This window comes from Ceraceosorus guamensis (assembly GCF_003144195.1).
Source record: "Ceraceosorus guamensis strain MCA 4658 unplaced genomic scaffold IE81scaffold_80, whole genome shotgun sequence".
NCBI classification, from domain to species: Eukaryota; Fungi; Basidiomycota; class Exobasidiomycetes; order Ceraceosorales; family Ceraceosoraceae; genus Ceraceosorus; species Ceraceosorus guamensis.
This window is the reverse complement of record NW_020290075.1, coordinates 1-19,740: the sequence shown is the minus strand read 5'-3', so window position 1 is coordinate 19,740 and position 19,740 is coordinate 1. Positions and strand designations below refer to the sequence as shown.

The window sequence follows — 19,740 nt, the reverse complement described above, 5'->3', positions numbered from 1 at the left end:
ATCAGCTATAGATCAAATGCCAGTGCGCACATCTGCCAAGAGATGAGGGCCAACTTCTTGCGCAACATCACAAAGAATCTTGTTGATGCAGTTGCACATGATCCAAATGACGGAGGTCGAGGTGAATCGGACAATGGGCGCATCAAAAGTGACCAACAAGCAAGCACACATGAAGGTGTGAAGCAAGATTAAGCCATGATTGGGCCCATGGGGCCAAAAGTCAATCACATGACGTTGAGCATAGGCTGGGGTTGCTCTCTGTTGATCTATTCCGTTTTACACCGTGTTGTCATGGCTATAGTCCATCAGAGCAAGTAGCCGCTGGAATGTTGCTGGACCCTGCCTGCAACCAAGGCCAAAGAGCCCATAGTCGTCACTGTGCTGGCTGCGCAGATCCTCGGCAGTGATGTCCTTCATGACAATGACTGATTTGATGCTGCTGCAACTGGCCATGTTGATCACCCTCTGCAGTGCTGCAGGAGCATCTGGTGTCAAGCAATCCAAGTGGCAGAGATGGGCATGGTTCTGTCGGATGAGATTGGCAATGCCTGCATTCACTTTGCCCACAGCAGCAGGACATCCACCTTGCATGCCAGCTCCATCCAAGAGCAGCAAGACTGCCTTGTGGTGTTGAGGAGCAGGGTTGAATTGGACGTGCAGACCACCCCTGGCTGAGTTCAGGGACAACGGTCCTGCCAAGGCGATCAGCAGACACTCACAGTCCTGCTCTTTGTCCGACTGTTGCCATGCCAAGATGCTTGATTACGCATTGAGAGATAAGGACAACGGTGAGGCATGATTCTCTTGCATGTATGCAGCCCCTACATTCACCATCACTACTCACCAAATCCATTGCTTAAACCATAAGGTTGCCAGCCTCCAGAATCCCAGCGATTGCAATGACTTCCACCAACTTGGCCTCAGTCCTCTGCTGCGCGAGTCTGGGCTGTGCTGGCAGGGAGCGTGCTGGCAGGGGGCGTGCTGGACCAGTCGACATTGTGCCTGTTGCTGGACTCTCCATCCGGTTGCAGAGACATCTCTTCCTCCTCTGAGTTGTCGTCGAAAGATAGATCACCCAGAAAAAGAGGTCCTTTTCCCCAAGGCACTCTACTGGCCAGACTGGGGCTCGAGTTGGCAAGACAGCCCTTTGACTGAGCGTTCTCTCTTTCCTTATTGCTTGACTCTTCCCTTGCTTGGCCTCTTCTCCCTGTTCCTGTGGCAACAATACTGGCTGTGCCTGGCTCAGAGTCTTTGCAACCACTGCTTACTTCCGACTCTGTCTTGCCAGGGTCGTGAATGCTCAGCAGACGCGCAACAAAAGACGAAGCTCTTGCACCACATTATGCTCAAGACACACATGTTGGATGATGCGCTGCCTTGCTCACCATCACTAGCACTGCAGATCTTGCTCAAGCGCTTCAAATGCTCTCTCAGCTCATCTGTGGCCTTGATAAGTTGATCCTTCATCTTAAATTGTCGATTTTTCAATCAACGTCGCAACAATTTTGGATTTGATCGGCACTCTTTCATTCTGAGCTGGTGCTTCTGTGTCTTGATCACGCAATCTTTCATCTTAGTTGGTGATCCTTCTCGTCTTTCAGGCAATACTTTGTCTGGTTCTCGCCCAAGACCGGAATGGCAGTGATGAGCAGCATTGATTACTCCCACTTTCGGTCTGCTGAAGTGATATGTCCAGCAGGTGAAAGCTTCGTGTCGTCACACGGCTCCACCTAAGATATGATCAGCTACTGCACGGCTTTCCCAGCCAGACATGTATTTTGACGACGGCTGGGACCGTCACAATAAAGTCATCACCAGTAGCTGAGCAATCACTCCCGAAGAACCGCATAGATTGTAGCGTGTGGATGTTGCTATGATACACAATGGGAAATTACAGCTCGAACGGAACACGGGCAGGCGATTCGCAAAGGCTGGAGATTTGACAGAAGAGCTTACCAACCAAAACGCAATTGTTCTCTGTAGGGTTAAGAGTGCGCGACTCGATCAGCAAAGTTCCGCTGATGGTGTCGGCTCGAAATTCACGACCCTATCAAGCTCTGCGCACGTACCTGGTGAACTTCGGCGGCTCCCAGTTCAATTTTTCCGGCACAATCCTTCGGCGCTTCTTTTTCATTTGCTTTTCGTGCTGCTGCAACACTGTGTCGTTCAGCACCAGGTAGTGCTTGCCTTGATAGTGCTTCAACATGTTGAGCGCAGTGCAGCTGTCATGAGGGCGGTCGACTAGCGATGTAAGCAACAAAGGATCTTGTCCGATCCCTCGAATGACGGCGACTCACGTGTGAAGGACGTCAGACGGAATGATGGCAGTCCTGTTGGAGATTTCTTCAATTGAGATGTCTTCCTCTGTGCGCAGAAGCAGCTCAACGATCGTCTCCGCCCAATACGCTCGGTACCCGAGTAGTCCCAAATCCGAAAGCGGCTTTTCGGGGCTGCCCAGCTTATGTTCACGTTTAGTAAGTTCGTAGCTGAACTCGATGAGTAGCCTTCCGAATCCCGAACGCTGATGCTGTGGCAGGGTCAAGATACAAGCGACGTTGTAATTTTCAGCGCTCTCTTTCTCTTTGGAGAAGTAGCCGATGATGTGGACGCCGGCATCATCCCTTTGAGCCATCACGTAATACAAGAAAGGATCGACGTCGTAGTACAGCGTTTTGTGATCCAGAAAGCATTTGCTGATCAAGCATAGATTGCGGCACCACGTCTTCTGTCTTCTGCCGTCAATTTCAAAGAACGAGATATCCTCGTGTCGATAAATTTCGTTGCCCGGCGGGTGTACCAAGCCGCATTTCTGCCGATGACGACGAAGCATAAAGTCGCTAGGGAAGTAGCTGAGGCACATTTCGCAGATGTAGAGCATATCGACGTACGCATACTCGACTGGATATGGACTAAAGTACCAAGTCTCGATCTCGTGTGCTCCCATCTGGATCTTGTTGAGATTCTTGACTCTTGACACCTCATGCGATGATTGCGTCATGGAACCGCTGGTACGCAGCTTTTCGATCTCGGCCTCCTTGCTGATAGGCGCTTTTTTGCGGGCATTGGGGTCCAGCGACGTGCCATCCGAGGCAGCAAGGACATCTTGCGGTCCAACGTCTTCGCCTTCGCCATCTTGCTCTGTGACCACTTCCATCGAAACGACGGCATCTCCTTCGCCCGCCACACCTCCACCCGGCGGGCCAGCTTCGCCATCTGACATTTCCACGTCCCCGTGGGGCGTGGAAGGTGTGACGGGTTCGCTGCCAGCATCGTCAGACTCGTGAGATGCTGCCCGACGTTTCTGGCCAGCCGCAAGCTGCGACCCATCCCGACCCTGACTGGCGGCATCGCCAGCTTCCTGAGCAGCGGCCAAGGCAGCTTGTTTCAGCAGATTGACCGACGATGACGTCCTTCCACCCGTTGTGGGAGTTGCTGGTGCAGCAGATGGAGTGCCCGGTAGGCTGCCCCTATGCTGCGCAGTTTTTTTACGATTGGAGCCTGGCTGGGCGGATGCTTGCTGTGGCGGTGGAGCAGGGAAAGCGAGGTCGCGGGAGAGGACGAGACGCTTTGCGAGCACCCATTCGTCGAGACGCTTGTTGAACTCGGAATAGTGCACATAGTACTCGAGCCTTTCGGTGATTGGCAGAGCAGCTGAACTGTCCTTCTCTCCCACTTTGCGCTTGGGCTTCGGCTTTTCTCGTATGGACAGAATCTCTGCCATGCGCTCCTCCATCTCTCCCGTTGCCAAATCGGGCTTTTGCACAAATATCTTGCACCCAACAGCAACCTCTTCCAGCGTGTACGTGCCACCCGCACAGACTGCAGGCGGTTCCTCGGGCATGGGAGTCGCAGGGCCATGGCTGTGGGCACCATTGTGTGAAGGGCCAGGCGTGCTGGGTGTCTTGGGTGGACGTTGCGGCATGGCGGACAGCAAGTCGATGAAATGCAGGCACGGTAGGAGATGGCGAGCCTCTCGAGGTGCTGTGCGGCACCCAGTAAGCAAGATTTCGAACCACGACCAGCCAGTGACGTTGTGCAGGGAGCGTCGGGTAGGGTCGATATGACCAGATGTCACAAGGCAAGGTGGCAGTGCAAGCGATTCACAAGTTTGTGACGCAAGTCGTGTCGTCGTAGAAGAGGATGGCGATGATGGCGGTGATGGCGATGATGGTGAGAACTCAAGAGCAACCTCAACCCCTTCTGGTCCCTACATCTCGAATACATTGGCGCCGGTCGGCATCACGCAGTCGTGGTCGCTGCTGCTTGCTGCTGCTGCTGCATGCTAAAGGCGAATTTGGTGGGCCGCGTAAGGTGGGGATGGAAATGGATGCATCACGTGACTCTTGATCAACCCTCGAGCACGGGCGCACGCATGCTGCAGCGTAGCGTAGCGTACCACCTGCACGCGGTGACGCTGACTGACTGCCTTGCTGACGGGAGCGTATCCGACACGAGAACGCACGGATCAAGACTCATGACTCAAAGTTCGAATTTGAATAGCCATCCAAGATCAAAGGCAGGCGAGCGATGCAAGGGAGAGAAGTGGGATGGTGGGGGCGGGGGCGGGGGAGGGAGAGAGGGGAAGGAGAGAGGGAGGAGAGAGAGGCTACTCACAACACTCGTGACTCACAATCACAATCACACCTCGTGACGCTGCTCGCTTGATGTGCCCATCATTCGCGCTACCCACCCACATCAGTTTGACACCTCTGGCCCATTCTACCTCCAAGCATTCGCCTCTCGAATTGCACAATCGAGCCAGCACACTTGACCGCGACCATCGAATGACATCCTATGCCTGTCCAGAGCGCCCCTCCCAAACGCGATCCAGGACATCGTAGGGCTCCCACCGCATCCACCGCATCGCCCCGACCTGCCATCAGAGCGCAGCCGCAGAGTGGCAGTCGCAACGTCAGTGGTGGCAGACCATCGCTGTTGGGATTCGCAGCCATCGCTCTCGCATCCACCGTGGCCTTTGCCTACGTCGTGCGCAAGCGAGCCAACGATCCGCTCAAAGATCAGCGAGAAAAGCGTATACACCACGCAAACCCCCTCGTACCTCCTCGCAATCAAGATCCGCAGTGACGGCATTGAGCATTCACTCATCCGCCCAACATGCCCGAATTCGATCCAAAGAAGGTGACGGTCATCTTTGTGCTGGGCGGTCCCGGTGCTGGAAAGGGGACTCAGTGTGCCCGCTTGGTCAATGACTTTGGCTTCGTACACCTGAGCGGTGAGTTGTGCGCCGTACTCTTGAGCCGGCAAGGGGCTAGCAGATCCTACATCTGGCTGCATCGGGCTGCTAGCATCTCGTAAGTCGCCACCACTCACTTGCGCATTCCTCCCTCCCTCGCTCGATGTGTAGCCGGTGATTTGCTGCGAGCGGAGCAGCAGCGTCCAGACAGTCAGTATGGAGCGCTGATCGCTGAGCACATCAAGGAGGGCAAGATTGTGCCTCAAGAGGTCACCATCGGATTGCTGCGAAACGCCATGAAGGCGGCTCTGGACAGTGCCGGCGCTTCAGTCAGCGGTGCGAGCAAGTTGGTGCCGGAGTCTCAGAGGGAAAAGTGGAGCGATGGAAAGGGAAGGTTCCTCATCGATGGCTTCCCACGCAAAATGGATCAGGCTCTGCTCTTCGACGAGCAAGTGAGTAGTCCAAACTTTGTTGCCACCATCCGCCGACACAGGCCGACGCTAACGCCTTGCGTGCACCGCACCGTCGACCTGCAGGTCTGCCCCAACCGCTTTGTGCTGTTTCTCAATGCCGATGAGGATACCATGCTGGAGCGACTGTTGGAGCGCGGCAAGACCAGCGGAAGGACGGATGACAATGCAGAGAGCATCAAGAAGCGTTTCCGTAAGTGGGCAAGCGCATGTTCGTCGGCCCTTCACATGCAGCTCACATCCCTTCGAGCACCGCATTTTCCACTGCCAGGCACATTCGTCGAGACCAGCATGCCAGTCGTATCGCACTACAGAGAGCACGGTCAGGTAGTGGAGGTGAGTGCTGCATCTGTGCCCGAGCGGACTTTCGCTTGCCGAGCAGAGCTGACACAGTGCTGCTGCTACCTTCACATCCGTGGTCATCATCTCCACTCAGGTGGACTCGGTGCGCCCCATTGAAGAGGTCACGCAGGACATTCGTAAAGCTGTGCGCGCTTCTTTCGAAAAGCTGGGCGAGCAGCCGTAGATTGGTGGTCAGAAAGGTGTTCAGCTCAGTGTCTCTTTCGTAGGAATCCGAATCCCTTTCCATGATAGACCAATTTACGTTTGGATCATGACGACGCATCGACTCGAGGCTCTGCAAAGCCTGACCACTTGAATCATCACATGCAAGCTTGTTGTGTATTAGTCACGACGGAGTCAAAAGAAGCCTCGTTTGGTTCAGCATGAAAGCGGTGCGCGATGGGTAAGTCACGTGATACTGTCGCGTTACAGAGGGCGTGGCGCTGCGTGCGTGGGAAGAGGGTGGTATGGAGCGACTCTGACTCGTGACTGCGTGCGTGCCTGTGCGGGCGTTTGGAAGCGGCAGGTCGTCGCAGTCGAGAGTCGAGGGGCGGAGGATTTGGGTGGGCGCATATGCTGCAGGGCGCGTGCGGGGCGGGGGGAATCAGCACATCCATCGCGCGCCATGATCGAGTCGCAGTCACAGTCGCGGATGGGTCACGCGTCAAGATTCCATTCATCCCATCCCATCCCATCAAATCCATCCATCCACCGTAGTCCGGCTTTCTGCATCGCATGGCTTTGTGCCGTCTGACTTTATTCTCACGCATCTCGTCCGCGACATCGTACATACTCCTTCTCCGGCCTTCTCTCTTGCAGAGACGAAGAGTATAGATGACCATAACCAGCAGCAAAGATTGTGCTGCGACTCCTTGAAGTATAGTTGCGACCCAGCCGATCAAGCAAAGGGGCGCGGGCGTACGCGACACGATTCGCGTCATCCTTGATCGCACACCGCATCGTCCAGCGACACCTCCATCCGCAGCACAGACCGGCGTCTGCAAGCTGTATCGCTGCTTTGCACTCACCTTGCAAGGCAGAACACACAACGTGCATCGTCGACCGGAGGCCTCGTTGTGCCTCAATTTGACAGGCAGGTACGCAAATGCAGAACCTTGCTGCTTAGCCTTCGCGACTTTTGGTTGACGCTTGCCGCTTATCGTGGTGGTTCACTCACAGAAGTATCCACTGACACTACCTCCTTCCAGCCTCAACGTCCTCTGGCTACACGTCAAATGCTGCCCGCCAGCATGGCTGGGACTTGAGCAGCTCCACTGCCGTAAATTGCGCACGCGCTCGTGGACACTCCCCTTCTCAGCCTAGCGGACGGGATCTTCTGAAGGCTCTGTGCCTTCTCCACGCCGGCAGGAATGCAAAAAGCTACGCAAGGCGCCCTTGGCGGTGCCCAGCAAGAACGATGGGACGACGAGGACTTTGACTTGTCCGACTTTAGCGGTCCCAGCTCCTTCGGTCCGAGCGCCTTGACTCGGAGCGTCGTCTCTCACCGATCAGGCGAGTCCCTCGCTGCTTCTGGCAATCTCAGCAAGGACGTCGCGTCAGGCTCGCACGCAGACGACGATGAAGAGGAGAATTGGGATTTACCTGCGAGTGCGTCCACCAGCGAAAAGGGGCCGGACGTTGCCCAACTTAGCGACGCGGATGATGACCAAACCGACACCATCAAGCTCTCCGCCCTCGCTGGCAACACTCTTGCTCAGCTTGCCGCTGCCAGTGCGGCTTCTCGGTCGAGCGGCATCCGAAGTGCTGCAAGTCCCATCACCTACGCCGGCAGCGTGACCCACTTGCGCGGCATTGGCTCGCGCAGCGGCTGCGGACGCGTTCTTCGCATGGATGCAGCCGGAGGAGGCGATTGGGAAGATGATCTGGAGTTGCCAGACTTGCTGCCATCCCAACCCAGGCTGCGCAAGACGTCCACCTCTGCTGTCAGTGGCGATGCAGACTTTGATGCCCGCAGCGGCGGCGAGACCAGCGATGCCACAAGCAACAGCAGCAGCTTCCTCCCGCGCTCGGTCGGCGGTGATTTGCACTCGAGCCATGGCAGATTTCCGGGCTCCGCCTCATCCTCGGCGGCATCATCGCTGCTCTCGCCTCCACGTCATTCGTCAAAGGCATTTGGTGATCATGCGCTCCAAGGAGAGACGCAGCAGCGCCTCGACGCCAAGCCTATCGCGGTTCCGGCCGACTTTGACGATTTTGAAAACGACTTCAATCTTAGTCCGCAACTCGATCGATTACATTTGAGCCCTGCTTTGACGAAACCCGATGGCAATGTGTCAACACAGAAGGCCAGCGATTTATGGGACGACCATCCGCACTCCATGTCGGTTGGGAGCTCGGCAAAGTCGGAGCAGACAGACTATCCTAGTAGCCAGCGTTCCCCTACGCAAAAGTTGGGGAGCGAGGGACCGTCAGCCAAGGTGACGCCAGACAGTGACGCTGATGACGAGGGCGAAGACTTGTTGGAGGGTCTCGAGGTGCCTGCAGGCCTCTTTGACACTGATACCGCAGCGCAACGCCAGGGCAAGCAGCGTCAAAGTTTAGAAACAGCCGTGTCTGCCAATGAGCGACTTCGGGCTGTGCTGCATGCTAGAGAACGCGGTCCGTCAGCTTCTGCTTCCGGTGTCTTTGGACCTCCTTCGCCATTCAGCCCGACAGAGAGCGAACGCGACTTTGCTTCAGGACTTGTCATCTCTGACGACATGGACTTATCTTCGGGTCGCTTACACGCAAAGTCGCTGAGCTACGGTACAAGAATGGTCCAACGTCTTCCATCGGGTACAAGAGGAGTGGTCTACGTACCTGCAGCGCCTCACAGGTCCGAAAGTGAGCCAAGACCATCGTCGTCTGCCGCAGCCCGCCGAGTGGCGGCGAGTCGGCATTCATCCGACCATGCGGGTGGCGCGGTGCCGCAAGTCCAAGCGTTGCCACGTATCTCTGCTCTACCTCCTGCATTGCCCTCCCACGTCGGTCGAAGCACATTGTCCACGTCAAAGTCCTCGCCGCCCAGGGCTTCATCAGCCTACAGCCACGCGACGGGCAAAGGGCCTTCACAGACTGTCTTGAGACCCTGGAATCTCTCGCTCGCTCCTAAAAAGAGCGCAGTCGAGCTGCGTGGCGCGCCTGGCTCTGCATCTGCCCGGCCCTCCACTCACGGTCTCCGACCTCCACCGGCGGCACTCAACCTTATGAGCCGTAATGTGGGGGAATTTGGCCCCAAGAGATCTTCACAGCTATCACAAAAGCGCAGCTTGCCTCACATGCGTCACCAGTCGAGGACGCAGTCTGCCGATTCAAGTTCATCGACACGCAGCAATCATGAGAGGTCGCCTGGATTTCCTCCACCCGCTATTTCGTCTCGATCTGCTGCTCCCACCGAGCCCCCGGCGCTTGCAACAGCTGCGCTCTCGACGAGATCAGATTCTCTGCCGCCTGCAAGACCTAGCACTCCTTCGTACTTCTTGCCCACGAAAGCATCAGCAAGTCGCTTTGCTGCTTCCACGTCTGCCCCTCGTCCGAGGCAAGGGACGTCCGGGATCTCCCTCGCCGGCTCTAGTACGTCTCAAGGGTCCTTGCCCACGAGCGAGGCTCCAAGCCCTTGGGCTGCAGCTGTAACGCTAGCGCATAGATCACCGGGCAATGTTGCATACGGCAGTAGCTCCAGTGCTCCCGCTCCTCTGCGCGAAGCATCCCCAAAGAGGTCTAGCAAAGTTCGGATGCTTCGGAGACCGGCCAGATTGCGAGCATACACGGGCGATGAGCTCGATGCTTTTGACGATCTTCCCACCAATCCTGAAGACGAGAATCGATACCTGAGGCCGCGCGCCCTCGGGCCAGCAGGACCTCATTCGGGCGATTTCACAGCCAATCTCGGCTTACCTGACCCAGTAGCTGCGGCCAGACCGAGACGGATCAGTTCGGCTTCCAATACCTCCAGCGGCGGTGCGCGGGACGCGACATTGAAGGCCAAAACAACTGCAGACTTGATATCTGACCTGGCTCGCCAGTGGTCTGAGAAGCAGCCGTCGGCAGCGCGGCAACGTCACTCCATCCCTCATCAAGGAGGCATTGTAATGGGCGGACCAAACGCTCCATTGAACCACGAGCGACCACTGGGCGCTCGTGCGACCCGCAGGCGAAGTAGGACATCTCAATCTCCTACATTGATACGCAATTTGGGTGGAGCCTCATGGTCGCCCAGAGTGATAGGTAACATGCGGTGGAATAGCGTTAAACGCTGCTGGGAAGGCAACGAAAACATGCTAAGGGATTTTGAGAACGCTTTGAGCAGCAGCACGCGACCTGCTTTGATTACGCAAATGCCGGCAAGCTACCAAACGGCCGGGGCTGGGGCAAGCCGCTTGTGTTCACCCACCATCGCCTCGCCTTCATACCGATCAGCACATGCGATTGCTGCAGCCTCTACGTCAGGGCTTCTCCCTGGTCACGGACACGCTAAAGCCACGAACAAGGATTGCCCTCAGGTTGTCGGTAGCATGGTCTTCGATGCTCAGAGCATGAAATGGGTGCCCGCAGACGGTGTGGAGGAGCCTGATCCCTTTGCTGATTTGGAAGATGACTCGATCGAAGACCTAGATCTCGTATCCGAGCCCGGTACCGCCGACGTGGCGATCAAACTTGCGGGCATCTCGCCTGCACTTCCTCGTCATGTCGTGGAGGAAGCTATGGGAGGACAGTTGGGGGCACGCAACCCGGGATCCTCGTCCTCAGAAGCAGGTGTTGCGCGTCGCATGCGCTCTTCAGATCTTCTGCTGCCTCTCACAGACACATTGTCTCAGACTGGAGTGCACGAGGCGATTCAGCGCGCCCGTGCTGTGAGCGCTAGCAGGGCAACACAGCGCTCTCGCAAAGAGACCTACTCAAACATTGCCCGGGCGATCCAACGTGGCGATTCTTGCCCTCCAAAAGACATGCAGACATATGTTCACACAGAGCTCTGGCGCGAGTCAATCGACGCGGAGAAGAGGCATCGCGCAGAGGTACGATGTTTCTATCCATCTGCTTCCGCCCCCGTTTCGACACTCTCGTCAACCAATACGCGCGGCGGGACCTCTCGCGGTGTAGTGGGAAGATCTGCTGCTCAGAGCGCACGCACCAACAAGGAGGACCTGTACCTCCTGCAGCGTCTGGCCAGACAAGCAAATGCTCCCAATGCACCGGCATCACAGACTCGGTCGTGAATACATAGCAGACGATTGAGGTTAAAAAACAAAGAAAGAACACCCCCCGGGCGCTTTCTTTCGCAAGATTACTTGGCCATCGCGTTTGCACTGCGGGCTTTCACACGCACAGTTTCCTATATCGCCCGCCGCCCTTCTGAGCTGCCTTGGTTGCTCTCTAGATGGCTTTGACTCGACCACATCTCCCTTGTTCTTGTGCTTGCAATGTCACAAATGATCCATCGTTCGTTGCACCTGATGCTGGGCACTCGACCGCGTTGCACTGTCATTTCCTTGCAATTGCATCCCAAACACCGGAATACCTTGTCCAGCCCGCAACAATGGCTAGAGCAGCGAGAGCATGCGGAAGGGGCAGTCTCACGATGGTGAAGACCCATATTGTCCCAAGAGGAGGTAGTTGACGAGTCGATTGAGTATACGGGGCCTGTCGGGATCATTGATTTGGAGTCAGCAGCGCAAGGGAAACCAATAGAGGCAACGAGGTGTCGTTGTGCCAGTACAGATACTCGCCTTGGCGTACACCCACAGAAACGCGACTCCGCTCGCCAATGAAAGCAGCGTGATGAAGCCTTCCAGCAGCCTTGCCTGGAGGGTTGTGCGTATCCTTCGAATAGCCGCTTCGAAAAGGAAGGATGAACGGTCTCGGTCTCGTATCAGCGAGGGGGTGGCCGGGGCTTTCCAAAGATTGCGGTTTCTCTGACTCACTGTAGTAGATGAACACAGCGAGGACTTTTTATCAAGATGCGAAGAGTTGAGCTGATTGGATTTGATGCGCATGAACCCAATCGCCATGACCTGCTACTCACTGGGTGCTGTGCCCAAGAGTCTGCCAAGCTCGATCAAGAAAGTGGGATGCATGGCGTATTGCTGTTGAATCATGATGTCCAGCAAAAGGTACAGGAAGGCTGATGAGGACGAATGGCATGGGTGAGCTGTGCTAGGCACGTACAAGAGAGAGCATGAAGACGACTTACTGAAGGGCATGCACCAGATCAGGAGGTCCAATACGGTATTTATGGGCGTCGGAATGCCATTGCCATCTGCCAAGGCTTGATGCCTGGCCATGAGCTCTTCCCCTCGCGCCTGCAACCCCTCTGGGGAGAGCACCTCAATATTCGTGCCGCGTCCGCTGAGTACCTCATCTCCAAGCTCTTCAAACCTCGACCCTTCTTCCTCCTCCTGCCCCTTCTCGTACGATGAGTCGGATCCATAGTCGTCCTCAGAGCCGGAATCTTCCAGCTCGGAAGCGGTCCAAGCATTGCTTTGCTGAGTAGTGGCTGTGGTGCTCGGCTGCGACGGGCCAGTGAGGCCAGTCACTCGAGAAGGCGGCTGTGTGTTGGACATGTCCGAGGTGCAAGGTTGCGACTTCGAAGCTGCAAAGCGTTGCTCTCGATACGAATAAGCGATTCCGCTGTGTCCTCCAGCTACACGCTGCTGAGAGCAGTCTTCTGAGGATCCAATCACGGTAAGTCACCTCGAGGAGGAGACTGACAACGCTCTTCCTTGACTCAGCCTTGCTAGGTAGGTTCGCAGCTTCTTGCTAGGAATACTGTGGTTCAAGGTATTAGCAGCGGAAGCGGACGACTGTGCCGGCTTGTGTGCGTGTGAGCATCAAGGCGATGATGAAGCGCGGCGAATGCGTCTCGGAGAAGAAGCGTGGATGCGGGATGCTGCTCGTTCTCAGACGTCAGACGGAGGGGCTGATGGTTGAGCAGCTCGACGTTGCCATTAAGCATGCAAGGCTGATGACAGTCCAGAGTCTTGCTCAAAGTGTCCCCATAGCTTGTCGGTACTTGCAGGCGAAAGTAACACTTGTGATGATGGGTGCACGAACCGCCGCACGATGGATGTGCGTACCCCGCAAGCCACGTCTCGTGCCTGTCGTGCGAGATCTCGATACGCGGGCCGCGACTCGATCGCGACGTGCCCGCTCGCAACCTCCACTCTTCCTTCCGCCTCTATTGTCATTCGTCAAACCCTTTTGTAAGTCCGCTGGGCGCTGCCGCTGCAAAAGCTCATTTTGATACTCGTCGTCTAGCAGGATCCGGTGAGGGCTGTGGCATGAAGCCTGCAGTCGTCCTGTCCTGTCCTGCCTTCTCGCCTTCTTGCCCTTTGAGACGAACCGCATTCTCAATTCATGCCTCTGCTGATAGCGGCCAGTCGTGACCCCACTCTTCGCGCGGCTTTAGCAACATCTATGTCATCGTTCAAATGATCGAGCCAAGTACGAATCGAGTTCATCTGTAAAGAAATGGCGGGTATGGTACACTAGAATAGAAAGCGCCAGCGATGGCGACTTGGATGCAAGAAGAGTAACAGCGGGACACAAACCCTGGCTTTTTCAGGAGACCAAAAGCTCTGCAACCAGACGAAGCGAGCTCGCTCCCGTCTCCGAAATTGCAGCCGGCACCAGACGGTCAAGCCCAGCGACCAAGAAGGGCCATCAGGCCAGCGCCGAGCAGCATGGTGAAGATGTTGAAGAGCAGCCTTCCCATTGGCAGGGTCCTAAACTTGTCGTTCATGATCATGTCGTGAGCCAAGCAGTGCACCATACCGGTGTAGATCAAAATTCCTGCAGAGAAGCTGTCGAAGATGCCCGTCACGTAATTGGCGCGAGCGCTGTCTTCATTGTAGGTCGTGCGCACGCCCAGTCCAATGGCCAGACCGATGGGCGTCACCAAAGCGTACGCAATGCAGCCGATGTATGGAATCAGCGACTTTCTAGAGATGGGCAAAGTGGCGAGTCGAGATCCGAGACCAAGACCTTCAAACATCTGGTGGAAGATGATGACAATGAAGAGGATGGTGAAGTCTGTAGTGGTGCCGAGGGTAATGCCGATGATGACAGAGTCTGTGGGGGCAACACCGGCAATGCAAGTCAGGAATGGATCGGCTTCTGGTGAGCGACTGCAATCACTCACGGAAAATGACACCGAACTCGAGGATGAGTACGCCAATGATCTGAGACGCAGCAGCAGACAAGGGGGCGTCCTTGTCAAGAACGGCCACCTCCTCAATGTCAGAGCCGAGACCAACGTCTTTGGGCTGGTGCGTCTTCTCCACGTCGCTCGATCCCGAAAGAGGCTCTGTGACGTTGGGTGGGACAGTACCGTGCTCTGCAGGATGATGATGCCCGCCAGCATGACCATTGTACGCAAGCTGTTCCGCCTTTTTGGAGCCGAAACGGAAGGCCATGATCTCGACGAAGAAGGTCATGCTGAGGAATGCGATGGGGTTCAAAAAAGAAGAAAAGGGTCAGCAAGCACCGCACACGCGTGCCGCCTGAGACCTACCGCGACGAACTCACAAAGCGGCGATCATGGCAAAGGCAAAGCTGAAAGGGTACACTTGAAAGTTTGCGTTCAAGCAAGGGCTAGTGAGCTCTTCGGTGCCAGGCGCCAACAAGTGGATGAAGGAGGTGGCGATGATGACACCAGAGCCAAAGTATCTGGCAAAGTCGAAGACACTGTCAGGCACGTGGGCTCTTGGCAATCTCCTGGTGATGACCGGGAAGAGGGTGGTGGCGGCAGAGGTGACGAGGATGATGAAGATGGCACCGATGCGAAGACCGATGGACCCCTCAAAGGGCTCCTCCCGGTTTGGACTACAGTTGACTGGCTCATCCATACTGTCTCGACGCAAGGTGGGTGCTGGAAGGTGGGATTGGGCGCGTCGTTTGCGGTCTACAGCCGAATACGGGAAGGGGGGGGGGGGGGGGGGGGGGGGGGGGGGGGGGGGGGGGGGGGGGGGGGGGAAGGGGAACGCTGTTCGGATGATTGGGTGAATGGGATGGCAGTCGGTCAGACGAGGTATTTGTACGCTTTGCAAGACTCGCGAGGCTGCGTGGCTCTTGACCCAGCCTGGCAGATTTGAACGGCGGGAGAGGGCCAAATGGGCGAGGGAGGTGCATTGAGTGCTCTGTGGCCTGCATCAGCAAGGCGTCGCGAACACCTCTCTCTCTCTCTCCCCCTCTCTCATCACACGCGGCATCGTGTATGCGCGAGGGCTCACATCGCATCGGTGCTGATGCCGCAGGCATCGTCGGTACAAGATGTCGTTGCAGCAGACACCTCACTTGCCCATCCGATACCAGCCGCGGCAAATTGGGGAGACATGCAGAAGCGTGTATCCCCTCCCTTCAGCGCAAAGAGCAGCGAAAGCAACGCCGGCCCTTTGGCTGCACGGCACCGACCTTCACATTCGCCATCAAACACAGCCAGCGCGCACCTGTTTCAGGGCACTCTCAAATCGTTGTGAATTTTGACTCGTGACTGTATGCCGAAGCCATGCGGTAGGACGGCATATCTGTGACAAAGAGGTCCTCGTCTGCTTGCGCAACGCCGATGGAACTTTGCAACGAATTTTGGGCAAAGTCGTCGTGCACGTCTTGTGCCTGGAAGACAGACGAAGGCCTAGCTGTTGATGATCATGAAACTCACCTGATACTGTGCCTGGGATGTTCCTGCGCTACGCTGCTGCTGCTGCTGCTGCTGCTGCTGCTGGGCCGTTGGGATCGTCGCTGCGGAGCGGGCACTGATGCTGCGTGTCTGTTGTAAGTCGAGAGGCAAGCTGAACGACGATGTGAGGGAGGTCTACAGACAAGCAGCAGTCAGTGAGTGAGCAAAGCAATTCGCAACAGTCAACTTTGCTTCTTTTCATCAGCCGGAGAATCTCGTTTTGCGGTGGGCGATCGATGCGTGTTGATTCGGGCATCTTGTCAGAGCATCATCGCGTGTGCCTGATGGGCCGCATTACCCAGCAGCAGAGTGGCTGGCATTATGCAAATTTCAGCGTGGTCAGAGTGGGCAAGCTGGCAGTGTATATGGTCTAGCCCTTCGACAACATTCAGCGTCTCATTTGCGACACAAGCACTCTTTCTGACTGACCGCGGTTCCTTGGCAAGAAGAAAAATCTCGTAAACACCGTGCGCTAAGACGTACGGCACCGGATCAGGGAGCGAAGGAGAAGGAGAGGCGGGCGCGAGGGCCGAAGAAGAAGGCCTTTTGCGGTTGAGATTTTGAGGACCTTCTCGGTTGCGCATAAAAGCCGCATATATGCGCGCATGCAGACAAGCAGCCGCGCGCGCCCCCAGCAAAGGAGTCCCTTCGCGGTCACCACATCTTCACCGCGCGAGTGCATGCGCGCAGACCAGCAGCAGCAGCAGCAGCAGTCAGCAGCAATTATGAATCAAGAATGCTAGGCGCCGCGCGCGGCCATGCTGATGCATGCGTGAGACGGCCCCTGCTGCTATATGTGCGTCCGTCAGCGTGGCTTCCACTTCACATTAATTGAGACACGCAAGTCCAAGTCAGAGTGACGATGTGCGCGTCGGTTGCATGGATGGGCATCAGATCGTGAGTCCAATCAAAATGCTTCGATCGAGGGCACCGAAGAATTGGGAATCACGAATACGGCATGCAATTTGGAGTCAGCGAGCGTGCATTCGTGAGTCAGTCAGAGTGTACTGTGATGCTCGCTGTAGGAAGCAAGCCAACCAAGCGAGTCCCAATTGCATCGGTACAACAGTCACGAGTCTGATGAGTCTGCAAGTCCCGCCGATCCCTGCCTGCCTGCCATCGCTCGATCACGACTCATTCGTCATCTTCGACATTCTGCTGCGACTCTTCTCCGATCCCTCAAGCATCCGCCGCGGTCGCGGTCGCGGTCGCGGTTGCGGTCGCGGTTGCGCTCACACTCACCCCTCTTAATCGCGTGAAAAGTAATCAGCAGCTCATCGCAGCCATGCATCAGCGAACGAACATCGCTCGGCTGGCGCGAAAAGCAGTCAAGTCAGTCAGTCGTCAGTCCGTCGGCGGACGCGCGCGCGCGCTCAGCCAGCTCCCTCGTCGTGATACCTTACCGACTCACTCACGTGACTCATCCGCACAGCTCAATTTTGATTCACGATTCGTCAACCTAGAATCGGCGCATGCTCATTCAGCAATTCTTGTCAACCTCTCGAGATGAGGGAGTGCAGGACATGCTATGGTATGGGCAAGCGAAGATGCGGTAAGTCTGTCTGTGGTATATGATTCTAATCCGTAATTCACGATCGCGATATTGGCGCAATAGTAGCGGGCTCGGACATTATAGCAACGCCATGCGCAGAGACTTTAGGGTACGGAAAGTGAGACGCAACAAGCGTAAAAGACGAGGAGATCAAGGTGAAGTATTCCGACGCATCTCGCAAAACCTCCAAAAGCTCGGTGCGACAAGAAGGAACGGCGCGGCAGCAAAGCGCGAGGCCCCTTCGAGCCTCTCTCGCCTCCGCATCTCTCTTCGTGAGCACGCTGCAGATCTTGCAGCCCATCAGATCTTGACCAGACCTCTAAGGTCCTTTCTGAGCACCTTGCCGGCCTGACTTTTGGGTATCTCCTTGACGAATGAGACACCCTTGATGCGCTTATATCCGGCGACTTCCTGATTCACCATCTTGAGAATTTCCTTCTTCTCCTGCTCTTCGGCCTCTTCGTCGTTCCTAGTGGCAGGGGGTCTTTCGGTGGAGGGAGAAGGGGTAGAAGAAGCGCTGGGCGATGAAGCCTCCGATCGACGAACTATGAACGCCCACGGAGCTTCTGAGCCGTCCGAATCGGTCACGCCGACCACTGCGCAATCCGCGATGTTGTCGTCGCGGAACAAGATGGCTTTTTCGCAAGCGATGGTGAGGGAAGACTATCAGCCCATGCACACCAGACGGACATATGCATTCTTGTGTGTACCTACCTTCCAGCTCAGCAGGAGAGACTTGGAAACCCTTTGCTTTGATCACATCCTTTGTCCTGTCCTTGATGTATACATAACCGCGCTGATCTATCCTAACCACATCGCCCGTCCTCAACCATCTTTCCTCTTCTCCCTTGTCGTTCTTGCGGATCACGAATGCTTCTTCGTTGGCCTTGTCGTTGTGAAGGTAGCCAGCCATCATCTGAGGACCGTGCAAAAGAAGCTCTCCTTCTTGACCCTGATCTTCGCCTGCCGCTTCGGGTGACGATGCCGAGGCGTCGCTAGATGACGAAAGCTCCCTGCCGGAATTGACGTCGAGCAAGATTGCGCGCGTGTTGGGCGCCAACACACCGATGGATCCAGGAGCTGCCTCGACGTCGGAAAGCGTCTGCATGGCGATGATTGGGCTCACTGCGGCTCAGAGGCAAGAAGCGATGGTGAGACATGGACAATTCCGAGAAATACAAGGCTTGGCACTTACTCTCTGTCATACCGTAGCCTAGCGAGCAACGAGCGAGAAGGAAAATGGCAGGTGAGCTGCTGGTGTCCCAGAAACTGGTACGTTTGCGCTCACCATCTGTGCAAATGAGGCCTAATCGCTTGTGCACCTTGCTGACGAGCTCGTCGGGCAAGCTCGCAGCTCCCGAAGCGACCCTCCAAAGGCTCTTCACGTCGTACTCTTCCACTATCGGCGATTTTGCCAAGGCCAACAAGATGGGAGGTACGACAAAGGCGAATGTGACTTGCTTTTGTTGCGTCACCGAGAGGAAAGTGTGCAAGTCGAAGCGGGGCAGAATGACGCGAGGCGTCGCCTGGACGAGATGAGGATCAGGTACATCAGTTCGGCGTGCCATCATTGCGGCTTTGGAGTCAGTCACCGACGCGAGGTGCGGCTCACGGTGTGCAAGGCGACGAGGTTGACGAGCAGACCGTAGCAGTGAAATTGTGGCAAGACGTCCTGATGGAACTCGTCATTTGCATCCTGTGCGCTCCCGCTCTTCTTTGTGAGACTGAGCATACTTTTGAGCTTCTCTCCCAAACTCTTGCGCTTATTCTTCTTTCGCGTATCAGCCTCGTGCTCGTGAGCCGTGTCGTACCACCCTGTCTGCGAACGCGCTTCGAAGGCAGAAGGGTCATCCGACCAGCGCGATATGAGCGGCTCGTTCATCCGATCATGCAGCAGGTAGGTGGCTTGAATCGTATTGCTGACCAAGTTTTCGTGCGTCAAGCAGACTCCCTTGGGTTTGCCTGATGTCCCAGAGCTGGATGCGAGGGTCGATGACGCGAGTGGGGTTGGGGGGATGATGACATTTCAGCATCGCACAATCAAGAAGGGATGGCGAATGTGCTGGGTCGGACTCACCTGAAACACAGCACAGCTGTATCTTGTATGCGCACAGCTTTGCTCCTCTCCTCGACCTTTGCTCTGCCAGCTTCACCCAGCTCGGTGCCCTTCTCGGCAATCTCGTGCCAGCTTCCCTGGCCCTCTTCCCACGCAAGCACAACCGGCTCGCTCTTCAGCTTCTTGAACTCATCGTCCGATTCCGAAGCTGCCAGTCGAGCAGCCTTTTGAGCTTGGGAAAAGGCGCTGGACTTGTCTCCGCTGCTCGTGTTGGTGCTGAGGATGAGATTGGAGCGGATCATGCGGATCTGATGAGAGAGCTCAGAGGGAGTGTAGCTGGGATTGCATAGCGCGGGAATGCACCCGACGAGTTGCAAGGCGAGGGCTACAACGAGATAATCATGCTTGCCGGGAGGGGGGGAGGATTTGGGGCGAGATGGCGTGTCAGAC

General features: G+C 56.1%; 7 protein-coding genes across 7 annotated transcripts; 2 read left to right on the top strand and 5 right to left on the bottom strand.

The window, feature by feature from the left end:
* Positions 1–920: 920 nt before the first annotated feature.
* On the bottom strand, positions 921–1,467 carry IE81DRAFT_349564 (hypothetical protein; the record flags this gene model as incomplete). Its single annotated transcript, XM_025516406.1, has 2 exons — positions 921–1,276; positions 1,386–1,467. The coding sequence occupies 2 exons, from the start codon at positions 1,465–1,467 to the stop codon at positions 921–923; spliced, it is 438 nt and encodes a 145-aa protein (XP_025367250.1).
* A 367-nt stretch (positions 1,468–1,834) lies between these two features.
* On the bottom strand, positions 1,835–4,168 carry IE81DRAFT_317094 (hypothetical protein). The gene is made up of 3 exons (XM_025512572.1): positions 2,298–4,168; positions 2,070–2,222; positions 1,835–1,977 (listed from the first exon to the last, which is right to left on the bottom strand). The coding sequence occupies exons 1-3, from the start codon at positions 3,920–3,922 to the stop codon at positions 1,953–1,955; spliced, it is 1,803 nt and encodes a 600-aa protein (XP_025367249.1). The 5' UTR covers positions 3,923–4,168; the 3' UTR covers positions 1,835–1,952.
* A 457-nt stretch (positions 4,169–4,625) lies between these two features.
* On the top strand, positions 4,626–6,370 carry IE81DRAFT_325895 (putative URA6-uridine-monophosphate kinase). The gene is made up of 5 exons (XM_025514651.1): positions 4,626–5,233; positions 5,366–5,646; positions 5,731–5,857; positions 5,936–6,000; positions 6,101–6,370. The coding sequence occupies exons 1-5, from the start codon at positions 5,116–5,118 to the stop codon at positions 6,188–6,190; spliced, it is 681 nt and encodes a 226-aa protein (XP_025367248.1). The 5' UTR covers positions 4,626–5,115; the 3' UTR covers positions 6,191–6,370.
* An 849-nt stretch (positions 6,371–7,219) lies between these two features.
* On the top strand, positions 7,220–11,403 carry IE81DRAFT_244624 (hypothetical protein). The gene has a single exon (XM_025511256.1). The coding sequence runs from the start codon at positions 7,377–7,379 to the stop codon at positions 11,223–11,225; it is 3,849 nt and encodes a 1,282-aa protein (XP_025367247.1). The 5' UTR covers positions 7,220–7,376; the 3' UTR covers positions 11,226–11,403.
* On the bottom strand, positions 11,221–13,042 carry IE81DRAFT_325893 (hypothetical protein). The gene is made up of 5 exons (XM_025514650.1): positions 12,200–13,042; positions 12,032–12,130; positions 11,931–11,954; positions 11,736–11,842; positions 11,221–11,649 (listed from the first exon to the last, which is right to left on the bottom strand). Exons 1-5 carry the CDS (start codon positions 12,567–12,569, stop codon positions 11,491–11,493), a joined length of 759 nt encoding a protein of 252 aa, XP_025367246.1. The 5' UTR covers positions 12,570–13,042; the 3' UTR covers positions 11,221–11,490.
* A 370-nt stretch (positions 13,043–13,412) lies between these two features.
* Positions 13,413–14,997, bottom strand: IE81DRAFT_317087 (ZIP zinc/iron transport family). The gene is made up of 4 exons (XM_025512571.1): positions 14,983–14,997; positions 14,533–14,928; positions 14,147–14,442; positions 13,413–14,076 (listed from the first exon to the last, which is right to left on the bottom strand). Exons 2-4 carry the CDS (start codon positions 14,850–14,852, stop codon positions 13,643–13,645), a joined length of 1,050 nt encoding a protein of 349 aa, XP_025367245.1. The 5' UTR covers positions 14,853–14,928; positions 14,983–14,997; the 3' UTR covers positions 13,413–13,642.
* Positions 14,998–17,145: 2,148 nt separating this feature from the next.
* IE81DRAFT_325889 (acetyl-CoA synthetase-like protein) lies at positions 17,146–19,694 on the bottom strand (the record flags this gene model as incomplete). Its single annotated transcript, XM_025514649.1, has 6 exons — positions 17,146–17,869; positions 17,949–18,359; positions 18,430–18,447; positions 18,523–18,760; positions 18,847–19,210; positions 19,312–19,694. Coding segments are annotated over 6 exons (1,749 nt in total), but the record flags the coding sequence as incomplete, so codon positions are not given.
* Between the last annotated feature and the right edge of the window lie 46 nt (positions 19,695–19,740).